Source organism: Balaenoptera ricei, chromosome 3 (genome assembly GCF_028023285.1).
Source record: "Balaenoptera ricei isolate mBalRic1 chromosome 3, mBalRic1.hap2, whole genome shotgun sequence".
Lineage (NCBI taxonomy): Eukaryota > Metazoa > Chordata > Mammalia > Artiodactyla > Balaenopteridae > Balaenoptera > Balaenoptera ricei.
Window position 1 is genome coordinate 119,456,171 of NC_082641.1, and position 26,740 is coordinate 119,482,910.

General features: G+C 43.9%; 2 protein-coding genes across 11 annotated transcripts in view; one reads left to right on the forward strand and one right to left on the reverse strand.

Moving 5' to 3' along the window:
• The window catches only part of RNF14 (ring finger protein 14), a 41,680-nt gene extending 39,567 nt beyond the window's left edge, over positions 1-2,113 (forward strand). For all 8 annotated transcript variants that reach the window (XM_059917353.1, XM_059917357.1, XM_059917356.1 and 5 more), the window contains one exon: positions 1,591-2,113. In XM_059917353.1, the coding sequence (XP_059773336.1) occupies positions 1,591-1,648 (58 nt within the window). In that variant the 3' untranslated portion in view covers positions 1,649-2,113. The remainder of the gene's footprint in view (positions 1-1,590) is intronic.
• Positions 18-24,490, reverse strand: GNPDA1 (glucosamine-6-phosphate deaminase 1). 3 transcript variants are annotated; one of them, XM_059917361.1, is made up of 7 exons: positions 24,332-24,490; positions 23,279-23,408; positions 20,221-20,322; positions 18,844-19,026; positions 17,621-17,805; positions 15,624-15,798; positions 18-380 (listed from the first exon to the last, which is right to left on the reverse strand). In XM_059917361.1, the coding sequence occupies exons 2-7, from the start codon at positions 23,400-23,402 to the stop codon at positions 358-360; spliced, it is 792 nt and encodes a 263-aa protein (XP_059773344.1). In that variant the 5' UTR covers positions 23,403-23,408; positions 24,332-24,490; the 3' UTR covers positions 18-357. The 3 variants fall into 3 exon arrangements, with proteins under 3 accessions (XP_059773344.1, XP_059773343.1, XP_059773342.1); XM_059917360.1 differs by lacking the exon at positions 18-380 and adding an exon at positions 13,133-14,608 and having other exon boundaries at positions 24,310-24,485; XM_059917359.1 differs by lacking the exon at positions 18-380 and adding an exon at positions 13,133-14,608 and having other exon boundaries at positions 24,332-24,483.
• Between the last annotated feature and the right edge of the window lie 2,250 nt (positions 24,491-26,740).

Sequence of the window (26,740 nt, forward strand, 5' to 3'; positions counted from 1 at the left end):
TGGAAATATGATGCTTCATCTCTATATGCTTTTTTTTCTTTAATTAATTTATTTTTGGCTGCGTTGGGTCTTCGTTGCTGCGCGCGGGCTTTCTCTAGTTGCGGCGAGCGGGGGCTACTCTTGGTTGCGGTGCGTGGGCTCCTCATTGCGGTGGCTTCTCTTGTTGCGGAGCACGGGCTCTAGGCGCATATGCTTCAGTTGTTGTGGCTCGCGGGCTCTAGAGCTCAGGCCCAGTAGATGTGGCACACAGGCTTAGTTGCTCCGTGGCATGTGGGATCTTCCCGGATCAAGGCTCGAACCCGTGCCCCCTGCATCAGCAGGTGGATTCTTAACCGCTGCGCCACCAGGGAAGTCCCTCTATATGCTTTCACACGTCTTTCCTAAGATAAGAAAAGTCTTCTACATAACAACAATAACGCAAAAAATTTAACAACAATGGCTTACTATCATCTAGTAAAATATTTAAGACTTATCAACTATCCCTAAAAATACCTCTTGAAGCTGTTTTATTATACCAGGATCTAATCAAGTTCAATCACTTTATTTGGTTCTGTCTCTTTAGTTTCTTAATGGAGAAAAGTTTTGGCCACCTTTTTTTTGTTTGTTTGTTTGTGTTGAGGGGAACATTGACTTTTTGAAGAGTCCAGGCTGTTGTCCTGTATAACCTCTTACCTTTTGGAGTTTTGTTTCTCCATGGTACCTCTGAGTTTGTTTCTCTATCCTCTCTATTTCCTGTAAAGTGGAAGTTAGCTCTAGACTGGAGTTTGACTAGATTTAGAGTAACATTTTTGGCAAGAATACTTAATAAGGGGTGACGTACTTCATGTTGTACCACATCAGATCCATAATGTCAGGCTGTCTCACTGTTAGTATGATGCTCAGTTCTATCATTTGTTCCATTGTAAAGGAAAGGTTTCTCTTTTTGTTATTAGTAAGTGATCTATGGGGTGATTCCTTGGCACAATGTGAATATCATGTTCTCCACCAGCTCCAATTTCAGCATCAGCTGATAATCTTTGTTAATAGACATCTGTGGAGTACCTACAATCAATCATTGGTGTTATGAAACTGTAAGATAAGTTGAAGATACAGACTCTTCCCATGAACCATTGGAAATATAGTGTTGAAAACTGCATAAATTTTAAGTAACATAAGGGGAGGAAAACAAATTGGCAACTGAAAAATATTCTATAGATGGAGAGTGCAAGGACAGTGAAGATGGAGAGGATGGAGTGATTAGCGTGTAATAAAGTTCTAGTGTTTTGAAGGAGTTCAGCTTCCAGACTGCCTGAATTTTCCAGTCTTGGCTTATTCCACACATTGTACACATTTAGTATCAGTTTTGTGATACCCGTCTCCCATTGTTGTTTATGCTTGGTCCTAGAGAGTTGTCTGGATCCTTAAAAGGGCTGTTCCTATAAACTTTAAGGGACCCATATTTCAGCCCTCCCCAGTGGAATGATTAAAGGAGAGGAAAAGATATACAAAGATGTTATCAGAAGAGTGCAGAAAGTATATTTGAGAAAAGGAAAGAAATTATATTCAGTTTCTATCAGGTGTATTAAAATGTGCCTTATTTTATGCTTCCAGGTTGTTCCATGCTGTGGATGTTAATGGAGATATTTGGGAAGATGAGGTTGAAGACTAGTTAACTTCTGCTGCTCAAGATATGGAAGTGGAGTGGTTTGCCCTAATCTTTTGTCAAGTATACAGAGTAACTTTGCAGGATATTTAGGGTACCATTGATTCCCTCTTCCTATGTAGAAGATATGGGAGAACAAGGTTGATATTTTCATGTGGTACTACTGATTAAGGCACATTCAGACATTTTTCATTGCAACATGATTGAGGAAATATTAAGCCAAAGGTTCCGAAAATGAAAACTAGAAAATATTAGTATTACAATGTGCCCAAAGCTTTGAGTAGTTAAAAATTAAATATTTATTTTCTTCTCCAAGCTTTAGGTAAGGAGAGAGGGGTCAAGAGTTAAACTTATAGTCCTTTTTATCTCTTGAGAAGCATCCCTCTAAGACATTCTGTGGGAGCTCCCTCAGTAGTACTGCTTACAGCTGAGGTGGGTAGAAGCCTTATTAAAATTGTACCGAGAGCCTGATGTTATTTACTCCATGTTACATTCTTTCCAACCTGAATTTCTGCTAAATTAATTTTCTTTGGAGGAAGCCCTTTACTCTATAACTGATTGGATGGCCCAGTGTCATTTTGATCTGATTTTCAGGTTAGAAATTTATAGATAATTTTTAAAATATTTTTTGATACCACAAACACTGTGGGTCACCTGCTATATTTATTAGTGGTCTATAGTCCACTGTTTTTGAGCCAAGTCTAGAATTTCTGCTAAATTAATTTTCTTTGGAGGAAGCCCTTTACTCTAGCTGATTGGATGGCCCAGTGTCATTTTGATCTGATTTTCAGAATAGAAATTTATAGATAATTTTAAAAATATTTTTTGATACCACAAACACTGTGGGTCACCTGATATATTTATTAGTGGTCTATAGTCCACTGGTTTTGAGCCCAGTCTAGAATTTATTGATACTGGCTCAGAAGAATTTCAGCCCTATTCAACTTTCCTGTTCCTAGAGGCAGTAGAGCCTAGATTCAGAATGACTTGTCTTCTGTTCTCCATTCTTTCTGTTGACTCTTGCCCTGCTTTTCATTGGTAAGGACAATTTTAATATTAGCTCCAGCAGCTCATATTTCTATTTCCTCTGCTGGGATAGGAGAAAGCCTAATATGTTCCCAAGCCGAACAAGCTGAACTTTAATTATCTGCGTTTTGAACACTGCACCACCATAGTTCCAGTCCTAACTTTCTGAATTCTTTTTAAAGGGCTTCCCTAATGAGCTATGGAAATTTGTCTTCCTATCCTTTTTTTTTTTTTTTTTTTTGCAACAGCACTGTTTCAGGGGATAATTTTGGCTTGATACCTAGATCCTTGTTTCTGGGTTTTGCTGGCTTTTTGAAAAATTGTCTTTTCTTGTGGTTTGGTGAGTGGCTTGGTAGCAAAATAAGATTTTTGGAAAAAAAGGACAGAGGAATTCAGCTGCAGCTGTGAACATGTTCTTTTTTCATGCCTTGTCATTGAAAATTGGGGAATCACTTTTAACCATTTTAAGTGTGTGTATCCAAAGAGCACGGACTGTTTCTGGATTGTCAATGAGGATGCTTAATCTTAAAAATAAAAATTATTTAAAAATTGTCTTATAATTAAAGCAGAGTTGCTGCTCTGTGTTCTGTCACCAAGGCAACTGATCACATTTAAAAACTATATGGTATATAACACATATTCTTAAAATGAGCAGAAGAAAGTCATAGTACAGCGCCTCCGCTTGTGACTGAACTTAGATTTTAGGACCCATATTTTGTTTGAACTACATGGACTTCGATTCAGCACATTTAATATAAGAACAAAAGTTAACTTAAAGAATAAGTTGAAGATAAGAAATGGAAATTAAAACAACTAATTATACAGTACATACTTGAGAAGAGTGCTTCTTCTCAGTGACTGGATAGGAGTTCAATTCATCTTTCACTACTAGCCACTCAGAAGCTCTTTAGTTCATGGGCTAGTTGATGTTGCTAGAGATTATTTTATTTTAGGCTGTTGTACATTATGTTGATGATGTATTGGAAGTAGGAAAGAAGCCTTAGTTTCGTGAAACAAATGGCAGGGTTTTTCTCCATGATTTTAAAAAACAACGTGGGCTTCCCTGGTGGCGCAGTGGTTAAGAATCTGCCTGCCAATGCAGGGGACATGGGTTTGAGCCTTGGTCCGGGAAGATCCCACATGCCATGGAGCAACTAAGCCCATGAGCCACAACTACTGAGCCTGCAGTCTAGAGCCCGCGAGCCACAACTACTGAGCCCACGCACCACAACTACTGAAGCCCGTGCGCCTAGAGCCCATGCTCTGCAACAAGAGAAGCCACCGCAATGAGAAGCCCGCGCACTGCAACAAGGAGTAGCCCCCGCTCGCCGCAACTAGAGAAAGCCTGCGTGCAGCAATGAAGACCCAACGTAGCCAAAAATAAATAAATTAAATAAATAAATAACACAACAGGTCGTTAGTCTCAAAGATTTGTTTGTTTAACTGAGTGTTTCTTCCTTAGGTACAAAATCTTCACCCCTTAATTTTCACAAAGACAGTAGGGCTTAGTTTTGAGGCATGAGTCACGAGCTAATTTTAAGATGGTATAGTTTTGGGTAGAGTACTTCTGTCTCTGAGTAAAATGGAAGATTGAGGTAACCCCTCATATGACCTGTGAAATAAATAGGTTTGTGGAATGTTGGTATATCAAGAAAGTATATGAGAGAACAAAGAGTTTTGTGTATCTAGCTTCATTTCATGAAGGCCTTTTTTTTTCCCCAGCATTTAAGATTATTGTTTTATTTTAAAATTAACTTATTTTTGCCAATCTGATAGGGCAAAATGGCACACAATTTAAAAATTTTTTGCACACTCATTAATTACTAATGAGTATAATTTTTGGAAATTTGAAATTTCATTCTATGAATTGCTGTTAATTTCCTTTGAATTTTTTTTTTAAGTAATTTATTTATTTATTTATTTTTGGCTGCGTTGGGTCTTCGTTGCTGCGCGTGTGCTTTCTCTAGTTGTGGCGAGCGGGGGCTACTCTTCGTTGCGGTGCGTGGGCTTCTCATTGCGGTGGCTTCTCTTGTGGAGCACAGGCTCTAGGCGCGCAGGCTTCAGTAGTTGTGGCACGTGGGCTCAGTAGTTGTGACTTGCGGGCTCTAGAGCGCAGGCTCAGTAGTTGTGGCGCATGGGCTTAGCTGCTACGTGGCATGTGAGATCTTCCTGCACCAGGGCTCGAACCCGTGTCCCCTGCATTGGCAGTTGGATTCTTAACCACTGTACCACCAGGGAAGTCCCTGAAATTCTTTTTTGATTGAGGTCTTTTTGTAGCTTTGAATCAGTTTTTTTTTGAGAACACTGGCTGTCTCTGGAGTTTTAGGCTGTGTGCCTGTTATGGTCATTTTTCTGCTCCGCTTCATGAGGAAATCATTAAACACTGGACAAGTTGATCAGACTTGTGGGTCATCTGGACTCACGGAGGCTCTGCACTAGTGTGAGAGGATTAGCCTGCCACCTCAGCTAAACACTGAATCCAACGAGTGAGCATCTAGTGGCTACATCCCTTCCTGTTGAGGAGATGGGTAAGGCAGAAAATACTTGGCAGCCGTATTCCCAGACCTATAGCATTGTCAGCGAAGTCATTTTTTAGTAGTAGAGGGTTCTTGTTTACATTAGAATTTCATTAATATACTTACTACTTTTTAGTTCAGAGAAAAAAATTAGAGTTAATCAAATATGATAATCATAAAGCCATTCATGTGGTTGCCTGCTTTAGAAGGGAATTTTAAAATTTAGAGAGCCCACCAAGTATTAATTTTATCATAAGCAGCACCGGCAGGTGGCAACAGTTCCCATGTTATAAATGCAATAACTGCTTATGACAGGAGTAGTACTTTGTTATAGAAGCAGGTGTATTTCTGGGATTTTAATTTTCCTCACTGTGTTTCATTATAGTCTGTTACACACCTTGGTAGGTAGAATAGCATCTAATGAGACAAGCAAGGCAGGAATAGCACTATTACCAAAAACTGTAAGGCCACTTAAAACTGTTTGAACCATAGTTGACATCCAACTGTGATGTGACATTAAAGTGTCACTCCTGATAGTAGCACTTGCCTGCCACCACTGAAGTAAAGAAATTAAGTTATAGCTGAAGCTGCTAAGTAAGACCAAGGAATTGTAACAACTGTGGTGCCCTCTCATACTGGTAAGAGTAGCCAAATAGTCTGTTCCCTGAACTTTGGCTCACTAAAAAAAACATCGGCCTGCAGAACAGGTTGAGAGTTTGTGGTCAGAAAGCTGTTTATGGTAATATCAACTTTCAGCACCCATAGTCTAGTCTTTGCACAATTATTCAGGTAGTCCAAAGATTTACCACTCCAAGTAGTCCCATATTTCTCAGAGCCAGGGGTTGCTTTGGAGAATATTGTACACATTGAAAATTTAGTGAGATTCTGATGCCAAAGTTGGTAAGTATAAAGTCAGCACAGTTATTTCTTTTCCTTGGCTCTTTTTTATTTTTTTCATTGAATCAACAAACTAAACTAATATTAATGTAACCTTAATGCATATAAATTTAAAAGGTGATTGTGTATCTTACTTTCAATCCCGTTCCACTTCTTGTAACCTATTGTGTTTTCTAGTATTCATTCACTCATTTAACGAATATTTATTGAACACCTCACAGTGGGCCTTACTATTTTCCTAGGTGCTGAGAATGTAACAGTGATTAAAGCAGGTATAAATCTCCCTGCCCTTGTAGAACTTAAATTCTGGCAGAAGGAGACAGACGCTAAGCAAATCATATGGTTTATCAGAAAATAAGCACCACAGAGAGAAGTTGGGAGAAGGAATAGGGTGTTAAGGGAAGCCGAGTGATGTTGGAATCTTAAAGAGTGGAGAGGAGTTCATCAACATAGCACTTGAACAAAGGCTTGGCAGTGTGGGAGTGAACCTTGTGGGCACCTGTGAGAAGAGAGTAGAGGGCTCCAGGAACAGTGTGGTAGCCAGTAAGGACTTAAGCAGACTGAGGAAGGGAGAATTTTAAGAGGTGGGATGGGAGTGGGTGGTGCTACAGACTGCATAGGGCCTTGGGTGAACTTTGGCTTCTACTCTGTGATGGGAGCCTTTGGAGGACTTCGAGCAAAGTGTGATAGGGTCTGACTTACGTTTTAGGGGAGCAGGGTGAGCAAGGACAGAAACAGACCAATTAGGAGACTACTGCAGTGACTCAGGTGAGAAGTACAGATGGCTTGGACGAGTGTACCAGCACTTGGAATCTTGACAAATGTTCAGATTCTGTACTTCCTTGAAGGTAAAACTAATAGGATTTGCTGATAGATTGGATATACAATGTGAGAAGGTGAGGCATCAGAGTTGATTTCTAGGTCTTTTTGAATAGCTGAGATGGAGAAACCTATAGGTAGCAGAGGTTTGCCAGTGAAGATCAGGACTTGAGTTGTGGACAGATGAGTTTGAGATGTCTGATAGTTATTTCAGTGGAGATGTTCGGTAGGCAGTTGGATATTCTAGTCCAGGGTTCAAGGGAGAGATTCAGGCTGGAGATATAAATATGGGAGTCAATGTATAGATTGTATTTAAAGCCATGAGACTGGATGAAATTACCAAGAGAGTGAGTTTTAAGAGAAGAGGTCCAAAGACTGAGTCTTGGGACACTGCAAATGCTAAGAATTCAGGGTGATGAGGAGGAACCAGCAAAGGAGACTGAGAGTGGCCAGTAAGGTAAGAAAACCAGCACAGTGTGATGTCCTGGAAAGCCATGTCAAATTTGAAGGAAGGAGGGGTCGGCTTTGTCAGGTACTGCAAATGGATCAAGTAATATGCGCTCTAAGAACTGACTTGGCAATCAATGTAGAGGTCATTGGTGGCCTTGATGAGTGCTGTTTCCCTGGAGGGGAGGTGAAAATCTGGGGTGTGTTTGAGAAATAATGGGGTATCTTCACAATAAAAAAAAGCTGAACAAACTGAGAATCAACTTTTCTTCGATCCATCAGAGAACTGAGGTCACAGGGCAAACTTCCACAAAAACTATAAAGACAGAAAAATGCAGAAAATACAGATTAGCTCACCCAAAGTCGAAGTTGCTTGAGGCAATAATTAGGATTTAAATGAATTGCTAGGGGGCTGAGTGTGGATTCATTTGAGAGTTTAAAACTCTGGGGAGCAATTTGTAACAAGTATCAAATAAATTATTACAACTTAAAACAAGAACAACAACTCCTGGGAGCTTTCCTGAGGGGGCCCCCATGCTTCTGTGGGTTTTACCTCCAGGAGCTCGATCATGTTCCCACTGTGAAGATGGCAGAGGAATCCCCTCTTGTTGGGGGAACCGGGGGGTGGCGGGGTAGGGGGGTGGGTTTGGGGGTGTGGGGGCGGTGGGGGGGTTGGGGGTGAGAGGAGTAACCATTTGGAAATATATCCAGAGCTTTGCTTCCAGGGCAGAAGCCTGCCCTCAAGGAAAATTACTTTGCTGGAGTCTTCTGTGATCTAGGGGAAGGGCATTTGGATGGTTTGAGCCCTCTCTAGCCTTCCTTGCTCGCATAAGTGGGGAGAAAAAAAAGGCTAAGGAACTTCTGTAGGTCTCAGCCCAGAGATTCTAGCCCAGTAAAATAAAGCAGATTCAACCAGAAGATTATAGAATGCTTCTCCCTAATACTATACCATCTATAGGGCTCCAGTATTATAACAGTGGATTACAGCTCTTAAAACAGTTGCAAGACACAGCCTCTATTTTAAGAAGGAGTTTCTAGGGAAACCCAAAGACAACAGGGGAGACAAAAACAAAAGACACTGAAGAAAATTGAAGCCTCTGACACCTACAGGAGACATTAAAACACAGCCTAGCTGCTAGCCAGATAAACATAAAACCTCACATTAATGGCCTATTTATCTCAGTTCCTATTACCCAGTACCTTGTGTCCAACTTTCAATAAAAAATTACAAGGATGCTAAGAGGCGGAAAAAAATAATCTGAGGAGATAAAGCAAGCATCAGAACCGAACTCAGACATGGCAGAGATTTTCGAGTTATCAGAATGGGAATTTAAAATAACCCAGATTAATATGCTAAGGTCTCAGAAAAAGTGGACAACATGCAAGAACAGATAAGTAAGCAAAAGAAACTCTAAGAATGGAAAGAAATGCTAGAAATAAAAACATTGTAACAGAAATGAATGCTTTTGATGGGCTCATCAGTAGACTGAACACAGCTGAGAAAAGAATCTTGCACTTGAAGATATGTCAATATCTTGAAATGTCCCAAACTGAAATTTAAAGAGAAAAAGGAATGAAAGAAAAATAGGTACAGAAAAGGTACAGAATATCTAAGAACTGTGAGAATTGCAAAAGGTGTGTAACGTGCATAATGGGAATACCAGAATAAAGAGAGAGAACTGGGGGAGAGAGATTGGAGCCAGAGTATAGGTAATTCCAGAAATTTTGCTTGTTGAAAAGGGTATCAGAGAATGAAGCTATGATAGGAGGGGACAAACAGGGTAAAGAGTTTTGTTTTTAAAGCTTGTTTTGTATTCTGATATGGGTGATCCAGGAAAGAAGGAGTTTGATGCTGTAGGTGCGAGAGGAGAGTCTTGCTGGAGCAATGCCCTCAAGAAGGGAAGAGAAGATGGGATCTGGTGCACAGAGGGACTGGCCAAGGAACAAGTGACAGGAAGAGGGCAAACAGTGAGGGCAGGGCTGGCAGGCGGGTGTGTGTGATGGTGGGAACTTGTGGAAGTTCTTTCCTGATTGCTTCTATTTTCAAGGTCATCAGCTCAGAGAAGAACTGGAGGAAAAGGGATTAGAGTCTTGAGACATTATGAATTAGGGCTCTCTAAGTAGACCGAATGGACTAGGGGAAAATAGTTTGTGTTAAGAGCACCCTTGAGATCCAAATTACTATGTTGTTTTATTTACCCATTATTTCATAACCCAGGATTCTATCACAATATGTCTTACTGGAAACTTATGCATGCTTCACTAGCATCTCATCACAGTAAGGATTTTAGTTCCCAGGAAGGAGGCATCAGAAACTATCCCAGAGAGGGATAGAGAATCAGGATTGCTATTTTATATCGGAGGGTCAGGGAAGATCTCTCTGATAGATGACATTTGAGCAAAGACCTGAGGAAGTAAGGGAGTAAGCCATAGATAGGGGCGGGTAGATAGTGGGCTAGACTCTTGTATCCGTCTGTTCTTTATAAACAGACGTATTTAACAGGAGAGGTGACACCCACTTATGTCAACATGCTGCTTGTTTTTACTAAATGTAATGAAAATTTAAGCACATTCCATCCACCCTTCCTGAAATACAACTCCATGTATACTTAATATTACCATTTCCTTTTTGAGTGTCACACTTGGGGTTTTACAGATAGATTCAACTTGTTCCACTTAGCTGTATTTATTTATTTTTTAAAAATTTTGTTGGAGTATAGTTGATTTATTTACAATGTTGTGTTAGTTTCAGGTGTGCAGCGAAGTGACTCAGTTATATCAATACATATACATATATTCGTTCTTCTCCAGATTCTTTTCCCATATAGGTTATTATAGAATATTGAATAGAGTTCCCTGTGCTATATAGTAGGTCCTTGTTAGTTATCTATTTTATATATAGTAGTGTGTGTATGTTAATCCCAAGCTCCTAATTTATCCCTCCCCCCAACATTTCTCCTTTGATAATCATGTTTGGTTTTGAAATCTGTGAGTCTGTTTCTGTTTTGTAAATAAGTTCATTTATATCATTTTTTAAAATTAGATTCCACATAGGAGTGATATCCTGATATTTGTCTTTCTCTATCTGACTTACTTCACTTAGTATGATAATCTCTAGGTCCATCCATGTTGCTGCAAAATGGCATTATTTTGTTCTTTTTTATGGCTGAGTAATATTCCATTGTATATATGTAACACATCTTCTTTATCCATTCCTATCGATGGACATTTAGGTTGCTTCCATGTCTTGGCCATTGTAAACAGTGCCGCAATGAACACTGGGGAGCATGTATCTTTTCAAATTATGGTTTTCTCCAGATATTATGCCCAGGAGTGGGACTGCTGGATCATATGGTAGTTCTATTTTTAGTTTAAGGAACCTCCATACTGTTCTTTATAGTGGTTGTACCAATTGACATTCCCACCAACAGTGTAGGAGGGTTCTCTTTTCTCCACACCATCTCCAGCATTTATTGTTTGTACTTTTTTTTTTTTAATTAATTTTATTTTTGGCTGCGTTGGGTCTTCGTTGCTGCGCGCGGGCTTTCTCTAGTCGCGGCGAGCGGGGGCTACTCTTCGTGTGGTGCGCGGGCTTCTCATTGCGGTGGCTTCTCTTGTTGCGGAGCACGGGCTCTAGGGGCATGGGCTTCAGTAGTTGTGGCTCGTGGGCTCAGTAGTTGTGGCTCGCGGGCTCAGTAGTTGTGGCTCGCAGGCTCTAGAGCTCAGGCTCAGTAGTTGTGGCGCATGGGCTTAGTTGCTCCACGGCATGTGGGATCTTCCCGGACCAGAGCTTGAACCCGTGTCCCCTGCATTGGCAGGCAGATTCTTAACCACTGCGCCACCAGGGAAGTCCTGCTTGTAGACTTTTTGATGATGACCATTCTGACTGGTGTGAGGTGATATTGTAGTTTTGATTTGCATTTCTCTGATAATTAGTGGTGGTGAGCATCTTTACATGTGCTTTTTTGGCCATCTGCATGTCTTCTTCCACTTAGCTGTATTTAATATTTCTTTATTGATCAAACTGTCACAACCTGGCCAATAGGAGTCTCATTAAACGGGCTGCTTTGTCCTCTCAGTACTACCTCGGACATTTTTTAAAGCATCCTTGTTTTCTGGGAACAAGATATTCCAGGCCCACTGTGATCCCTGCCCCAAAACATATAATTTCTCCTCTCCAAGACCTGAGTGGTATCAGAGGCCCAGTCTGGCCCAGGAGTATACATCCCACTTAATCTGCATAAGAGCTGGTTGTAGCAGGACGACACGGCTGTTGGGCCACCAGGGAAACTGGCCTGGGAAAGACAGATCTTTTTTTTTTTTTTTAAATCATTATTATTATTTTAATTTTTATTGGCGTATAGGTGACTTAATGTTGTTACTTTCTGCTGTACAGTGAAGTGAATCAGTTATATACATATAGCCACTCTTTTTAAGATTCTTTTCCCATGACAGATCTTTTTAAGGTCCTGAGTTCATACGACATCTCCAGTTTAGCTGTCATCACTAAATCCTTTCTCATTTCATTCTAATATGATTTTTTTCCTATTAACATATGTACTTAAAATGTAATCCCTTCTTTACTGGATAAACAAAATGTGGTATATCCATACAATGGAATATTCTTCAGCAATAAGACGGAATGGACTGCTTGCTACATGTAATATGGGTAAACCTCAAAAACATTATGCTTAGTGAAAGAAGCCAGATCCAAAAGATGTCTGCTGTATGATTCCATTTATATGTGAAATGTCCAGCAAAGGTAAATCTATAGATTTAGATAGATACCCACCTGGGCTGGGGTAGGAGTAGGGAGCTTTGGGGGATGACAGAGAGGGATTGTGGTGAGGAATTGTACAACTCCGTAAACTTAATAAAAATGATTGAATTTATATTTAAAACAGGTGAATTCTATGGGAATGTAAATTATCTTAATACAGTTCTTAAAAAAGTAAACCCTTCTTTCAACCTCTACTTGTACCTTAGTTGTTTATGTTGACCCAAGATGTTCCATTATATTGACTTTTTTTTTTTTTTTTTTTTTTTTGTTTTTTGTTTTTTTTTTTTAAATTTTATAACTACTTTATTTATTTATTTATTTATTTTTTGGCTGTGTTGGGTCTTCGGTTCGTGCGAGGGCTTTCTCCAGTTGCGGCAAGCGGGGGCCACTCTTCATCGCGGTGCGGGGACCGCTCTTCATCGCGGTGCGCGGGCCTTTCACTATCGCGGCCCCTCCCGTTGCGGGGCACAGGCTCCAGACGCGCAGGCTCAGTAGTTGTGGCTCACGGGCCCAGCTACTCCGTGGCATGTGGGATCTTCCCAGACCAGGGCTCGAACCCGTGTCCCCTGCATTAGCAGGCAGATTCTCAACCACTGCGCCACCAGGGAAGCCCATATATTGACTTTTTTAACTAAAAAAAAAAAAACTTAAATCTGTTTTCCATACCTTGCAGTTGATATATCCCTCCTGGTCACAAATCTGCCTTATTCTATTTAACAGTCATATCTTCATTTGGATGCCAAGTAGAGACAGAATCGGACAATTTATTGCTCATCTGTTCATTCCTACCATTTTTTCACACAGGCACTTCATTTTTATGAAATATTTTGATTATTTTCCCCTCTGGTGATTGAAGAAGATCAGCAGTTGCTATGATTGTGACTTCCTGCTGAGCTGCTGTGAGGAGTGAGTATGAAGCTTTGCTCGCTAGCTATTCTCAAAATATATAAATATCAACCCAAACCAGCTTCTGACCTTTGGGGGTGGAAGTCCACAAACAACACATTTTACTTGAAAATACTGGATTTAATAGAAAATATTGTAAACAAGTCCATTGATCCATTAGCTTAAAACAGAATGACAGCACAATCACGTATAAAAGCTAAAGATGAAATGCTGGTACCAAACACAGCACTTAAAGAGAGGCCTGAGCCAGGCTCTGAAAGATCTTTCCCAGAAATAGAGGCGGCAGCAGCTTCAAATGGGCACAAAAAGGGAGGAGGAGGCAGCATCCAAACCATCAAGGCACAGGAGTAAAAGGAAGGCAGAGCAGTGGACAGCTTGTGAACAAGGGGTGAAGGATAAAGGAGCAAAATGATCAGCATATTTCCTGATGTTCTGGGCACATCAGACCATGCCACACGAACCTGGGAGGGTTAGAAGGGCAGGGTATTTTCAGTGGGGAAAGGACATTAGGCAACTTTAGAAACAGTTGGTATGTTTCTTGGCACTCAGCTCTTAGGGATGTAGAACATGTCACTCGTGTGTTGTTTCTAACTCAGCTAAGCTTCTTGCCCTGGCTCCATCACCTTGACTGAACACAACGCTGAACTTGACAGTATCTGCTGGCCTTGTGGACTTATGAAAGAGCATGTATGAGAGGTGCCACAGTGAGACCTTGGAACAAAACACAGGGCTCTGGTGGGAAAAGGGTTTCCGCCTTCCTCCTGGTGCTGGAAGGTCTCTGATGGAGGAGAGTTTAATGTGGCTGGGCCCCTTGAGGCTCTGAGTTTATCAGCAAAAGCCTTCTTCTTAGTCCTACCCACCCAAATCCTCCCTCAAGGAGTCCTCTGAGTTCTCGGAAAGGCCAACTGAAAGAGCAGTAAAAACTGGGGAAAGAAAATAAGGGATAGTTTCCTTCCCATGGCACTTGTTACTGACCAGAGGGACCACTTCCTTATACTGATTTTAGACATTGAGAGTGTTTGTTCCTTAATCTAAAACAGTGATTCCCAAATAAGGGGCAGGCCTGCTCAAGAGGGGCTCTCAGGACTCTCCAAAGAGGTTTTGTTCCATATACATAAGCCCCTAACTCCCTCCCAATTGAGAATCAGTGCACATAATGATAGAACTTACTGGCAGGAGTGTATTGTACATGTGAACAGTGTCAGAGACAGAACAAAAAGCTAAAAACCCCTAGTTGGGCCGACATCAAAATTATGGAGAGATTTTTTTTTTTTTTCTGATTAACAGTAAGTTACAAAAAAGTAGCTAAACTCCATGACTAGACTCCACACTGCATAGCCAAGAATAATAAGTTCACCCACTTATCTGGAGTAACCGTACTAGATTAAAGAAATACAATTCTGTCCTCCTAAAGACAATTTCCAGAAAGACCTGCCTGTCCCAATGAGGTACCTGACACTAGGATTAGCACAGGCTAATCACTGTATGGTTTCTTAGAAGACTGGCTTTTCTCTGTTTCTTTCTCTTTGATACTGTACAAGGGGTCCACCAACTTGTTATGAACAAGCATTAAACCTACAAAAAATGAAAAACAAAAGTCATTAATGCAGGTAGAGGCAGAGTTCCATGATTATCAATAGTAACATCCAGGGGCTCTCAAATTTTGTCCTAGAACTGATACTCATCATCTTTTCTCTGTGGGCCCAAATGATAAACACCCTAAGAACAGGAAAAGAATTTGTTATTCCTAATGAATGCTAGAATCTATGGGACTGTTATAAATTCAATCTCTAGGAGAGTTGGCCATTAAAAGGTTAATCTTTTCATCAAAGAACAAATTCCTAGGGCTTCCCTGGTGGCGCAGTGGTTGAGAATCTGCCTGCTGATGCAGGGGACACGGGTTCGAGCCCTGGTCTGGGAAGATCCCACATGCCGTGGAGCAACTAGGCCCGTGAGCCACAACTACTGAGCCTGTGCGTCTTGAGCCTGTGCTCCACAACAAGAGAGGCCGCAATAGTGAGAGGCCCGCGCACCGCAATGAAGAGCGGCCCCCGCTTGCCGCAACTAGAGAAAGCCCTAGCACAGAAACGAAGACCCAACATAGCAATCAATCAATTAATCAATCAATCAATCAATCAATCTTTAAAAAAAAAAAAACAAATTCCTAATTTGCCTGCTCAGTAAATGAGGATTTTCACATAAGTTTATTTAAAGCAGTGAGTGTCCGCTTTAAGTAGAAGAAAGAAAGATGTGCATGACAGTTCAGTGCCTTGACTAGAAGGAAAAGGCCTGTATAAGATCTGGAAATATAAAAAACCTGAGGCTCAATATCACTGCAAGGTGATTATCAAACTGCCCTTGAACTACAACTTTCATTTCATTTTCTTTCCTCCTCCTCAGAGCAAACAGGTCTCTAGAAATGGACCCTTAAATAGTCACGGATGGAAGAGAAAACTGTATTCTGAGAGGAGGGTTTGATTTGATTAAAATCATAGTTGTCAAAGTGGCCAGAGCCTGCAAGTTAGATCCATTCCTCACTCCTGGCGCACCTGAACTTGGCCACCTACTCCCTGACCCACCCCACCCTCACCTTTGAAATACTTGACGGTCTTCACTTTCAACTCCAGGGTGGCATCCTCGTCGCACACAAACACCGTGCGGGGATGCTGCTGGAAGGCAGACACGGTCCACATGTGGTTCACTCCCTCCTCGATGGCCTTGTATAGAGCAAACGCCTTGTGAGCACCCGTGATGAGGATCATCACCTGGGGATCAGAAAACAGGCCTGTGATGGAGGAGAAGGAGCAGCGGAGCTGGGAGTCTAGACGCCTGAATTCCAGCGGCCGCCCAAAACGACTGTAAGGACTGTTGTTTTTATGTGTCATTGTAAGTCGTCAGCACGTGGCACACTGCTCCACGCTCTGTGTGCTTTATCACACACGGAGCCTGAGATGGGGAGCATTGTCATCCCTACATGCTCGGATAAGGAAGTGGACTCTGTGATGGGGGTTTAAGTAACTTGCCCCAGGTCATTTCTAACCCAGAGGCCACGCTCTTGACCACCACATGATAGTGCCTCCTGGCACCTTTGATGATGACCGTGAAAGTGCCCTGTGAACGGATGTGCCATACATACAGAGGCCCACGCCTTATCCCAACAGTTCTGACGCTGGGTCCCGGGGCCCCTAGGTTGGGTGAGTTTTCACAGTGACAAACCAGAAAAAGAGGGGTCCTGATTTGCGCCTCCAGGGAGGTCTTGGAAGCAATGGTGAGAGTTATCTGTGTGGCTGCTAAGGTTGAATTCCAATAAAGCTGCCCCTTAATCTGGTCACTTTCAGTTCAGAGTATTAGACCTGCTCATGTGACTTGGAGTAATGCTTTTTGTTTAAGTAAAACAGGCACATACTCCCCTCAACACTTAAAATATCGAGAATGTTAAGTGTGGGAATTCCCTGGCAGTCTGGTGGTTAGGACTCCTTGCTTTCACTGCCGAGGGCCTGGGTTCAATCCCTGGTCAGGGTACTAAGATCCTGCAAGCCGTGAGGCACAGCCAAAAAATAAATAAATAAAATAAAATAATTTTTTTAATTAAAAAAAAAGAATGTTAAGTGCCAGAAAGTGATTATAAAGAACTCAGCATTCCAGATATCCTTTCATTGTAATTCACTTGTGCCATGGAGTTGTGAGCAGGATTTACTGTTCCTTTCTTGAAATGAGAAGACAGAGGCATAGAGAGAATGTGACTCTTTGTTCAGGACCCCAGAACTCATTTTAAAAAAGAGAATTTCCAGATTTCCAGCCCCAGGTCCTTTCTGCACACCACAGGAAGAGCCCTCAAACTGTAGTGTTTATAAGCTGGAAGGCCAAAAACAGCAGAATGACCTGCCTAGGTACGGATTCAAGGTTACCCAACAGAAATCTGCTGCCATCGCTCATTTCACAAAAATTCACTTTAGACAGGGAAACTTTTTCAATGATTTACATGTTTGTTTACAGACTTGGGCAAAGAAACTTAAAGCTAAAATGTCTGTAGCTGCTTCCCACTGAATATATCAGGAAGAGAAAATGCTTCTAATGAAAGTAAGGAAATTGGAACTACAAAAAATTCAAATGACACCCAAATTTCTATAGAAAGACTCAATTCAGTTCAAGACACTATTTCAATCACACTTCTCCACATTTATGAATCCCTGAGCACAGGGCTATAACCACAAGCATCCTGCGGTTGCAGGGGGAGCTCCCTTCAAGCAGTGGCCTCCACCAACTGCAGGGAACCAGAGGGCCCCTCTCAGTACCTGGACAGGTACAAATTCATATTCTGATATTAGTGGTGCTGGGTAAGCAGAGACCAGGAGCCTGTGGCCTCCTGGGCAGTCAGTGCTGAAAAGGTTTCACCTCACACTGGGAAGAATGGTTACTTCCAGAGAGGAAGGAGAGCAGTGATAGGGTCAGTTGGGATTTTAGCCTTATTTGCAATGTCTTCATTTTTAATAAAATGGATTCAGGTGGTACCTGTATAGTTGAAATTAACAGCAAAAACCAAGTCCAGCCCCCCAATGAAGGCCTGTGGATCCCTTGCACCCTTACCTCTCTAGCATCCATGACAGTGCCCACACCCACCGTCAGGGCCATGGTGGGCACCTTGGCGAGATCTCCATCGAAGAACCTAGCATTGGCCAGGATGGTGTCCATGGCCAGCGTCTTTACACGGGTCCTGGACACCAGACTGGACCCCGGCTCGTTGAAGGCAATGTGTCCGTCAGGGCCGATGCCTGCCCAGAAGAGACAGGTCAGCCCTGTCAGTCCCAGGGATCCAAGATTTCAAGAATGGACAATCTCTCCTTCCCCACCTGGGGTCTGAAAAAAATCCTTGAAAACCGTGTCTCTCACCTCATTCATTTAAAGGTACACTTTAAGCATATGATCGTCCCCTCTCATTTCTAGCTGAGGCACACACAGACATTGTTAACTTGCTACCACCCTCAGAAAGCTAAGTAGGGAGCAATCCCAAAAGCTTCTGCCCCCCCAGATCATCCAAGTGTAACTTCTCTCTCTCCTGCCACTTCTCTATCCCTGCTGGGCTGGAGTCACACCGAAGAAAACATACACAGGGCCTGGAAAGGGGCTGCCAAGTTTATAAAATCTCAGAACATGAGCACTCCTAGCCATTTCCTCCGCACCTTGAAGTAAAGAAGGGTTAAATCTGGAGCAAAGACTGTTCAACTTCAGCCTCCCACCCCCACCCCCCATGGGGGACTCCAGAGGCCGTGACAGACGGAAGTGTAAGAGGGCAACTCAGGGCAGGAACACGCATAAGCCTGAGAGCAGGATACCCTAGGTCCCCACCCTCTCTCCACTGCTCTGGCTGGCTGACCCCGGGCAAGTCACAAAACTTCTCTGGGGTTCAATTGCTATTTTTAGCATGCAGGGGCTGATGGTAGAATCTTCTGGAACTACATGAGTCTGTGATTATGTTTAACTAAGTTCCATGACTGATCCATAAAACCTTGTCTAAGGAATAGAGAGAATCTCAGAGTCCAAATCCAAATACCTCAATTTACAGACAAGGCATCGAATTGCAGAAAGAGGAGATGCCCCAGATCACAAAGTTTCTGAGCGGCAGAGGCAGGGCAGGGCACCAGGGCTCCCACTCTGTGCCTTCCCTGCTGCCTCAGGCTAATAAGTGACCCCACTGTCACTGGTGCAGAGAGAGGGAGCTGTTTGCAGACAGGCATGGGTCTTGTCCTCCTTCTCATATGTTCCAGCCACCCTGGGTTTGCCCTGAACACCTGCTGCGGTGTCGCGCTCACCTCCGACAAACAGCTCAATCCCACCCGCAGCCTTGATCTTCTCTTCAAAGGCATCACACTCAGCCTGCAGGTCAGCTGCATTCCCATCCAGAATGTGGGTGTTTTCTGGGTGGATGTCAATGTGCTTGAAGAAGTTGTTCCACATGAAGGAGTGGTAGCTCTCCGGGTGGTCTCGAGGAAGGCCTGTGGGGCCATGGCTGCACTCAGTCATGCCAGGCTGAGCAAGAGCACCCTCCCAAGGATGCCAGGATACCCCCAGACCCCCAGAGACACTTTCAGGGAAGAGCCCATCAGGGAGCCTTGGGCACTAGCCCTCTCACCCCCAGCCACTCGGAGTAAGCTGAGCTGGTGTCCTTGTGCCCATGACCGTGGGCCTGGGCCCTCATTCTGATCTTTTCACAAGAGAATGGCTGGAGGCGAGGATCAGTCTGGACCTCTGGAGGTGGGCTAGCCTCTGGGGGGTAGGGCTGGGCCCATCAGGAAAGGAAGCAAGAACACCCCTTACCCTGTGCCTCCCACCTCACCGTTCATCCCCCCGTTACACCCTGCTCAGCCTGAACCCCAACTGGAACACCAAGTGGTTGGAGAATTATCTCAGAGCTTCCCAAAAAAGATTTTTTTCAGTCAAGAAGAAAAACAATGTTTAAAGTGCATGTTTCAGGGGGCTGAGGAATGGGGAAATGGGCAGTTGATTTTTAATGGATAGTTTCAGTTTTGCAAGATGAAAAGAGTTCTGGAGATTGGTTGCACAACAGTGTGAATGTACATAACACTGAACTGTACACATAAAAATGGTTAAAATGGTAAATTTTATGTTACGTGTAGTTTACCACAATTAAAAAAAAAAAAGAATCTTTAAGGTGAAACCATTACAAAATGATGGTGGGGGTAGAGAGGGTGACAGAAGCCCAAGGTGCCACTTTTCATCAGTGGAAAGGACACCAGTCTCAGCTCCCTTCCCAGTATACTTGGCAGGAAGGGGACGGGAAGATGAACAGTAGAGAAAAAGTCCAGACACAGACACTGGTGTAGGGGGGGGTCACACACCCCAGCCATGGGACCCCAGATCCCATTTGCAGCCATTTGTTCCAGAAAGAAATGGCATGGAGTTGGGGAGGAGGCAGAGGAGGCGATATGCTGGAATTCATTAAGTGCTTGCTCTGATCAAGAAGCTTCCACACGTGGTATTCACTTAACGCTTACAGCCCATGAGGTCAGCTTTATTAGCCTCATGCCATAGCTGAGTGAACCAAGGCCTGGAAGATATAGTATCACCAATTGAGCCTACCCCCAAATGCCACTGGTTCCCTGAGACCTCCCCAGTCCTCTCCTGGGCCGATCCTGTGAGGGGAGGAGTACGATTCTCCCAAGACTCACCCACATACTCGTCCATGTTGAAAGTCTTCACATATTTGAAGGACAGGTCTCCGTTCTTGTAGTATTCAATCAGCTTCTTGTAGCAGCCAAGTGGGGTGCTCCCTGCAAGAGAGGCCACGGCCATGAACCCCCTTCAGCCCCCAGCTCCTGGAAGCCCAGAGGGCGCCCGGGAATGAATCAGGGATGCTCCACCAGGAGAACCTGTCAGAGCTGAAGTCCTACCCAATGCTCAATCCCAACCGCCACCCATTAAGTGCTGGTTTAATGCCTATTTCCCCCCTAGACCATAGGCTCCAGGAGGGAAGGGCTGTGTCTGTCTTGTTCACGGCTGAATCCCTAGCACTCAGCACACTGGTGATTGAAATGACTGTGATTAGCACCTGAGTGAATGTCAAGCTTAATTACTGACATGACATTCCCTGAGCAACCAGTACATGAGAGGTACGTGATGGGGACACAGAGAAGTGAGCAGCCACCCTGGAAGAGCTCACTGTCTAGGTGTGGGGACCCGAAGCAGTAATGTCGGCTGTGGTACAGGCTAGCCTGTGGGTTTGGGGAAGACTTCCCCTCAGAGCAGCAAACCCGAGTTGAGTCTCATTAGAAAGTCAGTCATAAAACCCATAAAAAGGCAAGAGGACTGCTGTCGATTAAGAAACTAAATATGCATGAAGCCTGACTGGACACTGGGATTAATTTTTTTTAAAAACTATAAAAAATAAATGTGGACAATTAGGGGAAAAAATTTAATATAGTCTGTATATTAGATGATATTATGAAATGATTTTTAATTTTCTTAGGTATTATAATAGTATTGTGGTTATGTAAGAGACTGTCCTTATTCTGAGGAGATATGTACTAAAGGATTTAGAGGTAAAGTGTCAGGATCTCTGGACCTTACTTTCCAGTGGCTCATAAGAAATGTGTGTGTGTATGTGTGTGTATACAGACAGAACATGAGCCACAAGAGATGAAAGCAATTGTGGCAAAAGGTTAACAGTTGGTGAATCTAAGTAGATGGTACTGTACTATTCTTTCAGCTTTTCTGAATGCATGAAACTTTTAAAAATAAAAAGATGGAAGGAAAAAAGCCCCACCCAAATCAGATCATTCTTTTCATAACCCACTAATGGCTTTTCATTTCACTCTGAGTTATAATCAGTCCCAACAAAGGCTCTATATAACTTGGCCCCTGGCTAACTCTCTCCCCAGCAGGAATCCTGCTTCAAGCAATTCCACCTCAGGGCCTTTGCACATGGTGTTTGTTCCCTTTGCCAGCAATGCTCTCCTTCAGGTATCTGCACAGCTAACTCACCTCTTTAGGCCTTTACTCAAGTGTCACTTTCTCAGAGACCTTCCCTGCCCCCATATCCAACACTGTAACTCCCACCTCTGCCTAAACACTCTCTAGCCCCTTTCCCTGCTTCATTTTTCTCCTTCCCTCTTATCGCCATCTAACATATTCTATATTTTGCTAATTCACTTGTTTATTATCTGTCTCTCCCACCATAATTCAAGCTTTAGGAGGGCAGGAATTTGTGTTCTTTTTATTCACTGCTGTATCCCTGGCACCTAGAACAACTTGGCATACAGCAGGTATTAAATAAATATCTGCTGAATGAATGACAGTGGCAGCCCCATCCACACATAATCATCAGCCTATCCCTGTGACATGGTCTTAGCCATGCCTGAGCCACACAGTTTCCCTGTCCTCCCCCTGAGCTTCATCATGTCCATCTTCCAAACTTCTAGCCTTCCCATCAATTCTGTGAGCTTCCAATATCTAGCCAATAAATTCCTTTTCTGCTTAAGTTAGCCAGAGTCGGTTTCTGTGGCTTCCACCCAGAACTCTGAGGGTGCTTCAACTAACAGTAGGAATGTTCCAAGGAACCCGTATGGAAATGCTGTGCTGGTTCAAGTGTGACAGTCAGGAAGGGGCCAGGTCTTGGAGGGCCCTGAACAACACTCTGAGGGGCTTAGATCTAATTTTGCAGACGATGGGGAAACGGGGAGGGGTTTCAGCAGAAGCCCAGACTCTGACCCAGGGTGGCTCCACAGTTAGAAAACAGGATGTTAGCACAGCCCCGACACAGCCTGAGACGCTGGTGGTTTCACAGATACCTACCTGAGTATAGTGTTCCCACAAACCTCTAGAGCAGAGGTCGGAAAACTTCAGCCCACAGGCCAGATCTGGCCTGCTGCCTGTTTTTGTAGAGCTCATAAATTAAGAGTAGTTTTTACATTTTAAAAGTTTTTAAAAACCGAAAGAATATTATGATATATGAAAATTATATAAACTCAAACGTCAGTGCTGGCAGACATCCATGCTCATCTCTGGATTGTCTATGGCTCCTTTTGAGCTACAAGGGCAGAGTTAAGTAGCTGCAACAGAAACTGTATGGCCAGTGAAGGGTAAAATATTTATTATTTGGCCGTATACAGAAAAAGCTTGAAGACTCCTGCAATAGTGGATTGGTCACTGAGGCAAATCCACCCCACTTCTGAAAGAAATAATCAGAACATTTGCCTTGAAAAACTGGGTTCAAGATATCCTCCCATAAAGGCAACATTCTGATTTTTTCCCTAAAGAAACTAGGACTGTTTTTCACTTAGGTCCTGTGTTTAATTAAGCCTTACAGAAAATGCGTTGAGTGACTATCTTCTCAATTCTCCCAAGGATGGTGCTTAGTTAGTAGCGCTCTAGATGCAGAGAAGAGAAATTAATTCATTACATAAAACGTATGCCTTAAGGTATTAGGACTTAATTCTGTTAAGGAAACTTGACTGACAGGGCTGGCTTAGGATATAGGCTAAAAATCAAAGTTTTTCCTGCCTAACCAAGATCCCTTCTACTCCAGGACTCTTCAGGAGCAGGCAGCAACAAACCAACCCAGAGGAAGCTGGGTCCTCTGTTTCGTATGTCTGGGGGCAGGGGAGTTGTTCACTCATAGGGCCAGTACCTCAGAGCCCTCCTTGCAGTCCCTTGGCTGAATGAGCCTACCTACCTGGCCCCTTAAAAGCCCATAATGCCCTCGCCCACCCTCCCCATCCCACAACGCACCAGTAGGGAGCCCCAGAGTGAAGTACTTGTCTGGCCCTGGGTTAAACTGGATGATGCGGTTCCTGATGTATTTGGCTGCCCACTCACTGGCCTGAGAATAGTGGTCCAGGATGATGAGCTTCATCTTGTCCTGCAGGGGTACGTGACAAAAGGAATCAGTGGTAAGGGATAAGGAGAAAGGGGTGGAGGGGAGAAGCCCTTCTCTCCATGCTGTCTGAGCCTGGAAGGGGAAGTTCACAGAGCATTGACAAGCTGGGCCAAGTGCCTCCACTACCCACCGGGAGGCGCTGCTGTGGGACAGACCTGGGTTCTAATCTCGGTTCCTCCATTGATCAACTGCAGGACCTTGGTGAAGGACCCAAGTTCTTTGAGCCTGTTTTCTCTTACGGGAAAATGGGGACAACAGCACCTACCTGACAAATTTCATGATGGTGAATATGAAAGAAGATGCATGTAAACCACATAGTATTCAATATAACATGTTGGCTATTATCTTGCAGCTCGACCCAGGCCCCTCTTCGCCACCCCTCGACAACCCCCACCTGGCTAGATACTCTACTGTTGAACTCTTCCTCAATAGGAAGAGTCATGGGATCATCTTGGATGGGGGTTGGGAAGGTCGTGGGAAGGTCATGGGATCATCTTGGATCACTAGAGCAGGTGGAGGCCTGGAAAGGTGTGTTCTCTTTCAGTACCAGAGAGGGGCGCTCCCACCGGCCTGCCTTGCTTTGCAGATCCTGTTTCCCCCAAAGAACACGCGGCAAAGGTAATCGCTCTGGAAGGAGGGCGTTTAGTCCTCCCCGCAACACTGCGGTCAAATCAGAATGGGAAGGCCAAGGCTGAGGTGGCCGGATCCGCGGTCCGTGGGGTACAGGAGTTTTTCCCCCACCCCAGTGGCGATCCCATCGCCCCTCCCGGGGAGGGGACCCGAGCGGATCGCTGGGAGTCCCGGCCCCAGGTTGCCGGAGGCTGGGCAGCGCCCGGACGCCCGCCCGCGAGGAGAGTCCCCGCGGACCCCGCTCCCCACTTACGCGGACCCCGCTCCCCACTTACGCGGACGCCTCCCGCGGCTGATGCAGCGACTGCGCTGGCGGCCCCGCCCCGCGTGGGTCATGTGGCTGCAGGTCACGCGGTGCCGCGCTCCGCCCGCGGGGCTGACTTCTGGGGCCGCGGCTCCAAGGAGGACTCTGCCCGGCGGGCCAGAGGCTGTGCGGGCCCCGGAAAAGCCGTGGGGGGCGGGGCTTGGAGACTGGTTTGGTGGAGGAGGGAGACTTGGGGGGGTCCCCAGGTCGCTCCCAGGGATGCAGTCCCCAAGGCCGGGGGCTGGGGCAGGGTTTTCAGTGCTAGGGGTGGGGCGCGGGAGGAAGAGCAGAATCGCTTCCTCTAGGGCTGGGCTTGGCTCTGCCTTCAGTTTATTTTTTTAGATATCATTTATTTACCTAGATATTACTGCTTTTTTGTTTTAAATATAATTGGATTTTTCTACCTTAAAAAAAAAAATCCATCTTTGCAGCACTATGAACTAGAGAAAAATGTAGGTCCCTGGTCTCCTCTACTCCCCACCCTAAGGTAATCATTGCTAACAGGTTAGACTACATCCTCAGTGATTTTTCGTGAATATCCTTACATTGTATTTTACAGAAATGAGAACACACCACACGTGTGGTCCACAGTCAGCTGGGCGACCACATCCTGCAGTTCCCGTGACTCGGCTCGCCTCTTCCTTGGGCCTCGCTGCGGCTGCGGAGCAGCTTGAGAGAGTGGGCTTCTAATGGTGAGGCCCTGATGAGCCCGGGCGGTGGAGCTAACACAGTTTGAGGGACTTGTTCTTTGGCCTCAGTGTTGGTGTGGGTGTCTTTTGTTTTTTTGTTTTTTTTAATTCAGTTGGAAATCTCATCTCAGCCTGAGGATTGCAGATGTTTCACAGTGAGGTTCCCACCCCAGTCTCCAAACACTTCAGATGATACCTCCAGGTCTGCAGCAGTTGCCCTCAGATGGTACAGGAAGTGACTTCATGTGACTTTAACTGGGCCTGTTTCTCCAGAGTTACCCTTTCTGTAGGGAACCAGTGCAGGTGTCTGTTAAGTCTGGAGGCTCTTGATTGTGCATACGGACTAATCAGGAAGGCCTGGGTTTAAATTCTGGTCTTACCAATATCCACTTCTTGAGTGAGTGACTCAAGCCGGTGACTCAGCTTCTCCAACTCTTCATTTTCTTATCTGGAACTTGGGAATTGAGTGGAAATTATGCAATAGTGACCTCATGTAGCTGTTGTAAGCATTAAATGAAAACCAGTGGGCCCTGCATATTTGTGGTTCCAAATGCACAGATTCAACCAACCTCAGATGGAAAATATTCAAAAAATAATTCCTGAAAGTTCTCAAAAAGCAAAACTTGAATTTGCTCTGTGCCTGGCAACTGTTTACATAGCATTTACGTTATATTAGGTGTTATAAGTAGTCTAGAGGTGATTTAAAGTGTATGGGAAGATGTATGTAGGTTATATGCAAATACTGTGTCATTTTATGTAAGAGATTTGAGCATGCATGGATTTTGGTATTTGTGGGGGTCCTGGAACCAATTTCCTGGGGAAACTGATGGCTGACTGTGTTAGCATAGCATAGCATGGCTAGCCATGTTACCGATACCCCTTATTTCCTCCTACCCTCCTTACAGCTCTCTCTCTCTAACCCTGAAATACTCTCTACCCTAAACTTCTGCCCTCCTCAGGCTCCTCCCACTCCATGCCTGTGTTTAAACTGTTACCCATACCCATCCTTCCATCCTCTTGTTTTGGAACTAAAGTTGGCTAACTAAAAGAATTGTGAGTCCCTTCCCACCCCAGATTTTTTGCTTGTGAGTTCGTCTATGCAGTCTCTGTTCCTTTTCCTTCCTTCCTGTGGTGAAGGCAGATGTGATGCCTGGAGCTGGGGAAGCCATATTATAACTATGAGGCAATAAACATGAAGGTAGAGTGGAGGATAGAAGGAACTTACGTCTTTGATGTTTGACAAGTGCTAGGCCTCTACTTCTGGACTTCCTCTAAGGAAATAACAAATATCCGTGTGGTATTTATTTAAGCCACTGCTGGTAGAGTTTTCTGTGTCTTGAGATTAAAAACATGACTCACTGTTACAGCAGATGACTCAGGTCTTCCTTGGGGTTTATGTTGGTATTGTGGGGAGATACCTTTCTTCTACAGGGATTTTGAGCTGTGAAATCCAGGAAAGCTTAGAGCTGCCAGTGAGAAAAGTAGAAACAATAGAAAAGAGATACAAAGCCCTGTGACATCATTTGAGCTGCCTAGATCTAGCTATGTCCAAAGCCAAATATACTCTATTAGGTTTAAGTTGGGTGAATGAATGAGGGAATACAAAAATAAATATCTTTTTTTCCCTGAGGCTAGTTAGGGGAAACTCTGGAAGAATATTGAGTTATCTATTGCTGCATAACAGATTACCC